The 7,222-nt window shown below is 41.2% G+C and overlaps 1 protein-coding gene across 1 annotated transcript in view; it reads right to left on the bottom strand.

Annotated features, from left to right (window-relative positions):
* LOC102311427 (von Willebrand factor A domain-containing protein 1) overlaps positions 1 to 5,396 on the bottom strand; it is a 12,468-nt gene extending 7,072 nt beyond the window's left edge. The window contains exon 1 of the mRNA XM_005941473.3: positions 4,714 to 5,396. Coding sequence (XP_005941535.1) covers positions 4,714 to 4,783 — 70 coding nt within the window. The 5' untranslated portion in view covers positions 4,784 to 5,396. The remainder of the gene's footprint in view (positions 1 to 4,713) is intronic.
* Between the last annotated feature and the right edge of the window lie 1,826 nt (positions 5,397 to 7,222).

Below are 7,222 nucleotides of genomic sequence, written 5' to 3'. Positions count from 1 at the left end.
TATAGATACTGAGAAATATAAAATTTGAATACCTTTTCTCTTTTGCTCTGAGGCGCGGGGGAAAAATATCGACAAGTCGATGAACATCATTTACAGATATATTGGGTAAATGCCCAAGACATATATAGAAATGTAAATCGCCGCTTGATTAATTCATTTGCTAAACTTGTTTTGGACCGTAAACAAGGTGCGAATAGGACACCGGAAATAAAGCTCCCCACAGGAGTTTCTTAAGGCTCCAGCCTACATGCCTACGCAACCATCTGGCAACCACTGGTCAGGAGGGAAAAAATTGTAACACTTGAGTGATTGCTTCAAGTTGATGGTAGTCAACAGAAAAGTGATTGCTGAAGTCCCAATCGACCTGTTAACCAGTCAGTGACCCCCTGGCAACCGCCTGTTGCTAGGGAACAATATGTATTCTCTAACCAGTTGGAAAAAAGCTTGCTTGTAATTGCTTTGATTGCTAGCATAGTGCTGCGGTCACAGTCTGAATGGAAACCATTGACAGCTCTGAGCTGAAGGGAGACTGGAGGCGCTTTGCCTTCAAAATAAAAGTTCCACATTTTGAAAAATGCTGGGTGTAGCACTGAAGCACAGCTTTTGCTTTGAAGGTGAAGTGTCTCCATTTTCCTTTACCATGATGTATTACCTCTGGGGTAGTAGTTAGCAAATAATTGAAGGAAAAAATGGAAAAACTACTGGCAACATGGTAATCTGCTGGCAACCAAAGCAATATCTTGGTGGGTTTTTGGTGTAGCACTTTTTTCTTCTCTTTTTTTACAATCAATTTCAATGAGAACCTCCAGGAACCACTTTCCCTGTAGTTGGGGAAAACACTGTAATATGGCGAACAGCTTGTGAGCAACGTGGACATGACATCACACTCTCTCACACTCTCTCACACACACGAGATGATTCTTACCACTCCCATATTTGTGGTTCAAATGCAGTAAGAGCCTCCAGTTTGTTTGATTGGCCTGCTGTAATGACTTGAAATGGAGAGAAAACACTGACAAGTTTGGTTCTGTCCTCCAAAGCCCACTAAGTAATATGCTGAGTTTAGTGTTAGTGTCTTCTAAAAATAGATGATTTTTGCTTGATGATTTTGTAGGAAAACATCGGATGGGCAAGAATGGAGTTTAAGCAAAGTAAATCTTGCAGTATCTCCATCATAAAAGGAAAACTGACAGCCGAGCAATTCTATCAGTGCAGAACCAATTCCAACAGTCTTAGCGAAGCCCATAAAGAGCCTTGGACGGTGATATAATGCAGACCTCAATGATACGTGAACAACTAAGGCAGAACATGGCTAATGACCTCAGGCAACAACACTGCACTCCCAGGGAAACTGAAGCTCTGGTGCTTCCAGTTTGGGTTGTTACCCAGATTACTGTGGCCTTTGACAATGTACGAGGTCTCACTCAATCATGTCAATCGACTAGAGAAGCTAGTGAGCTCCTACCTTAAGAAGTGGCTCAGATTTCCCAAATGCCTCAGCAGTGTTGGCCTCTACAGCGATGGGATACTGTCATTGCCTATCCCTAACCTGGTAGAGGAGTTTAAATGTGCAAAAGTGAGGCTTGAGATGTCACTCATGGATCCCATAGTGAGAGGCACTGCTCCCACTCTAGCAACGGGGAGGAAGTGGACTGTGGCAACAGACATCTGTAATGGAACGTCAAAAAATGGTGGTGGAGGAGGTGCGTCGACAGGAGGAAACAGTAAGACATGCCAGAGCTGTAGCGCTGGCCGAGCAGGGTCGCTGGATGGATTGGGAGCGTGTGGAAAAGAGGAAACTCACATGGAGTGAAATCTGGGGAATGGAGTCTAATAGACTTTTTTTTTTGGAAAGGACAGGCAGAGGACAGAGGCTGCAAGATCAAGGTGCGCCCATTGGAAGTGGGGTGCAGGGGCTTTGTTGACAATGCAACAGCAAAACTGCTTAGAGAGATTGGAATCAGAGGACAGGCGCAACAGCAGGCTATAAGAGAACTAGCTAACACTGCTGAGAGGACCAGTCACCGGCTATGGCTAAAGAGGGCTGACATCACTTGGGCAGCTAAGGCAGCCAGCTAACCGTGAGACACACGCCCAGGATTGATCAACCTGTGGTGGGCCTGCCTCAGTAGAGGGTGACAAAAGGGTAGAAAACCTAGCACTAAAAATTTTGCTGGTTGACCCCAGGTCCTCTTGGGAGCCGTGCAGTTAACCTCATGGTAGTGAAACCTAAAGGAGGAATGAAAGAGAAAAAAGAAATGGAAAAATGTTCCGCTCTTCTCTCTTCTGCTTCTTCCCTTTTCTGGGAGGCAGTGGGGAGGTCGAGCGTACAGCCCGATCCGGCGGGGAGGTGTGGGACGCCAGATCAGGTGCCCCCCCCCTTCCGGCTCTCCTCTCTGCTCTGCTCTCTCCTATCTTGTCTCTTTTGTCCTCTCTCTATCATCTTTTCTATACCTTTGAATAAGTGAGGTTCCATAAATATTAAAGAGGTAAGTATTACTTCTCAGTTGTAGTGAATTGATAGAAGAAAATAAATTGTAGAAAACTAAACAGAAGAAAGTAGTAAAGAAATAAAAAATTAACATAAACCATTGACACACTCTGGGGCCTGATCAACCCTGGCACGGCCTCCTTGGATGAGGGTGTCTAGTCATAATGGCCGAAACACCCGATGAATCCAAGGTCCACTACTGATGATGTCTCCTAAATTGTAATATGATAATCTAGATCAGATCTCTAATCCCTAAAGCTAACCAAGGAAGGTAAACGGTAAAAATGGCAGATTAGCTTGGGTAAAAAACACCCTGTGAAGCTGAGGCACACAACGATGCGTCCCCCTGGTAAAGTTTCTGGGCTGCCTTTCCTCATAACAGCCATCCCTCAAGACTTTCTCGATTCGAAGCAATGCCGTATCAGGGATTGTAGCATCTAGTCCTTTTACTGAATGAATTAAGAAGCTCACCACCTTGAGCACAGAAGCCCTGCCCAACTGTTTGCAATAGGCAGACAATCAGAAGAAAGCTGCCTTGAGGGGAGGGGCTTGTTTCAGTGGTGTGTTTGTCAGCAACCTTATCTTCAACAGTGATTGGAGCAGCCAAATTTGGCAGAAAGGTATATTTAGGAAGGTTTTTGTGAATATCAGATGTTGTGATGTCCTCACACTGCTTAGCAACCACTTAGCAACATGCAACAATGACGCATTCTTAGCATTTACGAACCTGTAACGTCTCACTAAAGCATTGTATCGCTTTTATTTCCCAACAATAACATAAGCAGAGTTATGCACAATATATTATGATACTAATATGTTGCCTGGCAACCATTTAATAACAGGCTAAAATGATCTGTTTTTAGCCTCCATGCACCTACAACGCCTTAAGAAAGCCTCATCTTAATTTCACAGCTATTAAAAAAAATCTTTTTTATCCACAAAAGTTTAATTATAAATGCCTAGCAACCACCTAGCAACGGGTTAAAATGGCCCATTTTAGTACCTCAACAACCTATACATCTACTTTTCTCAGTGTGATGGCCAACAGCACAATCAGGCTAAATATTCCTAAAGCACAGACATGTACTAACATTATACTGATTATGTTGAACTATAAGAACATGGAGTTTACCCGTTTGTTTGACTTTGTTTTTTCTTTACAGTTTTATGAATGTGTTTGTTTGATTTACCATTTTTCCAACTGTTATTTTTCTTTAATTTTGTCTAAAGTTTGGATTTATTGGCTGCAGCTCAGGAGTCAGACAGACTCTTTCCAGCAGCATCAGAAGTGCAGCAGAAAGGAAAAGCTCCAAAACCCATCAATTTTTAAAAACGCCCACACTTCTCCTGGCTCTATAGAGCGGCCAGTCAAGACACTTAAGCTTGCATTAGTTTCTTCAACATGGCTGACATCCACGTTGGCTGGTGTCATACATTTCCATTGCTTGGTGAATTTAAATATCACTAAAAATAATAATTTGTTCCACAGCAAGGCTCAAAAACAACTTTAGTCCAGTTAAAGCCACCTGGACTTCATCATACAAGGGGAAAAGCCCCTTATCAGAATCACATTATTGGTTACATCAGTGCATCTTATTTCATTTGAAAGCCTTTAACTTAAATACAATATTTATGTCTCAACTATGATGGAGAGCAAGCACTTAGTACTATTACACTGAATGTTTTGAGTACTAGTATTTAAAAGTTTTTTAGTTGATTAAAGGTTTCCTAAAAAAAAAAAAAATAAAACTGTTCTTTATAGTGACATTGCAGACAGCCTTTAGAAACCGTTATGATTATTATAGATAATTATACTGATTATATCGTTTTTCTTTACGGGCTCCTAAATTAAAAAGTAATAAAACATTGTTATGCAATACACCACTAAATTCCCTGGGACACGCCATCCGTGTGACAGCTTGTTCAAACCAGACTGCATGTGGAAATGATTCCTGGTCTGCTACTCGTGAAATGCCTGCGAAACAACTCAACACACATTAAAACAAAACATTGAACTCGTTGTAAGAATTTTTTAAAACGCGCTTTCCGCCCACAATTCGATTTTTAAAAAAGTTATGTTTTCCTACTTTGGATCTAAAATGCCACTGCCAGCTTTCAGCTTGTGGATTATACCTGCGTGCTGCTGTTTATCTTTCACTCGGCGTCATACCTTCCCATCGTCTCTATCGTATCGGTGTGGTATCCCGAAGTCAGCGACTCACCTGTGGCAGGTACAGCAATCAGTTGTAACGTCACCCAGAAAAAAACGTAGCGAAGAAAAACGCTCTTCATCCTTCCCGATCGACCTCAAAAGACATGAATGTGTTTAGAAACAGCACGGGCAGGTGAAATAACAGACTCGGGATCTGGTTACAGCGCCTTCCGTGCTCCTTCGGTCTGCGGAGGTGTGTGCAGCTCTCACGGCTGAAAGCTTCAGCGATCACCTGCGTCATGCGCACTCCTGTCTCAGGACAAGGTGTCGGACATCGTATCTCCTTAGCAGAGAAAGCTTACTTTAGACTATTCTTCCACCAGCTGCAGAGCAGTGAAATTAAGTCTTAGGTGTTTTTTTTTCTGGACTTTGGTCTTTTATAGCTTTCATAACCAGGTCCAAAGGTCATCACGTATTCTGGCATAGTCCAAATCAGCAGCCATGTCCTGAAATGCTCATCATAAGCATTTTCTTGTGTCCGCGCTGGTTGCAAGAAAATGCGCTCACCTGTTTTCTCTGCAAATTAACAAACGCTGGATGATGTGATCTACAGTTTATTTGTCTTTTTTTTGTTAGCCCCCTTAGCTGACCACAAAATTGAACTCCACTTTCAGAGACAGAAAGACCGTGACGGGATCATAAGAAAATTAAAGCGAAGGCCAGTTCACATGTTTCTCTCAGATAAGTTTCCTGCCCCCCGTGTGTGAATGTGTACCCTTGTAACCAGATAAGGATCAATAAATGGAAATCACCGGCTGAATGTGGCCTGTTGAGACACTGCCCTGTGTGAGCACGCTGCCAGGATGAAGCTACTGTAGAGAAATAGCTCAAACATGACAATATTAATTCCTATGTGGTGGGTGGAATCCAAAGACGGAAAGATATTGTTTTAAAGAGGAAACATTTTTATTCTGTCTCGATACATACTGTATGGATGTGTGTGTGTGAGAGAGAGAGAGAGGGAAATTGCTATTTATATATAACCATGACGTGAACCATGTCCTCGAAAGTGCAGTTTCGTGGTGTCTGTCAGTCTCTGGGATGGAAATGTGCGCCTGAGTAGGCTACTTCCGGTTTAAGCGTCACAGCATCCCAAGTTAAGCTTGATTTAGACTTCTGCAGGAGATCTACGTCCCAACTTACGTAGTAACCGGAAATTCTTTTTATCCCTACATCCCTCTCACACCATTCATGTTGTTATGGCATGCATCAACCTGATGTGTAGTTGTGTCGGAACTCATAAGGTTATCTGGTTTCAGAAAAAGCTCAGCAATGTAGACCCATTCTAGCAGTATAGCATGATACTTATTTTGTTTTGCTTCTGCTTGATCAAACTACTTTCATTAGGTTATGTATTGGCTATGTATTGTTAATTTGAAAGGCTATAATCATGAGGGTGATTCAGATGTCTAGATCAGACTACAGCACTTTGCGCAATCACTCATGACAATCCATTTTTAACAAAATAACAAATTTTTGCCACTCTGCAATTTTTACACTTTGCAAAGTCACCCAGTGGGACCTTTGGTGTGGTACATGTTTGACATCACTGGATTAAACAATAATTCAATTATAGTTAATAAGTCTAAGAGGCGCTGGCAGGCAGACTTTAATATTGTTGGACAGACACATGTTGAATAAAACATCTTTTATTTTTTGTCATATGCTTATGTCCCAGGTGTAAGTTTTTTGTTTTTGTATGTTGGTTTTTTTTTTTTCTTAAAGGTGAAGCAGTTGCGACCCATTGTTTGACATTGTCTATAGAGAATCTATAGAGCTCATCTTTGAAAAGCAAATATGTTTGGCATAACAGTGCATTCAGATAATAATTTTGAGCAAATGCTTCCTCACAGGCAAATTGAGGGGGAAAAAGTTGATATCACAACAATAGAACATAGCTAGCTAAACTTCCAAAAGATTACACAGATACACGTGCTGTCAGATATCAATTATACAATAAGAAATCTTAATGGCTGATTAGCATCTTGCATGTGTATATGCCATTAATCAGACATCACATCTACCTTTTTACTCCTCTAAAAAAATGACAATTAAAAACAATTCCACAGGTCAGAACAACATAAGCACACATGTAAATATCCTTCAAGAATTTATACAGTTTCCCCCAAACAATCAATTGTATAAACCGCTAGTGCAAATAACATGGCAATTTTTAAAAATGACTTTCAAGAAGGGTTACTGCTCACTTGCGTAGAAAACAAGTGAAAACAAATAATTTCCTTTAAAGAAGCACTCGGTAACTTCTCTAAACCCCAAATGTTTGAAGTCTGACTCTAAAATGTGAATTTCTTTTGCAGCTTTGTAATGTTACTCTTGTCTAAATTTTCTCTGGCTCTCCTCCCCACTCGTTTCATGTTAAATATTTGAGGCCACAATGTATTAAGCTGGAAATCCAGTGTGACTCTATCTCATGGACTATCAAAATAAAACAGGAAACAACCAGAACAGGAACCACAAAACACAGAGGCAGGGGAAAGTCACACTTACAAAGGAAAAAA

This window comes from Haplochromis burtoni, unplaced genomic scaffold, assembly GCF_018398535.1.
Source record: "Haplochromis burtoni strain Fernald_Lab_line unplaced genomic scaffold, NCSU_Asbu1 Contig_300, whole genome shotgun sequence".
In the NCBI taxonomy this organism is placed as follows: Eukaryota; Metazoa; Chordata; class Actinopteri; order Cichliformes; family Cichlidae; genus Haplochromis; species Haplochromis burtoni.
The sequence above is the reverse complement of the archived record's forward strand: the minus strand, read 5'-3'. Positions and strand labels throughout refer to the sequence as shown.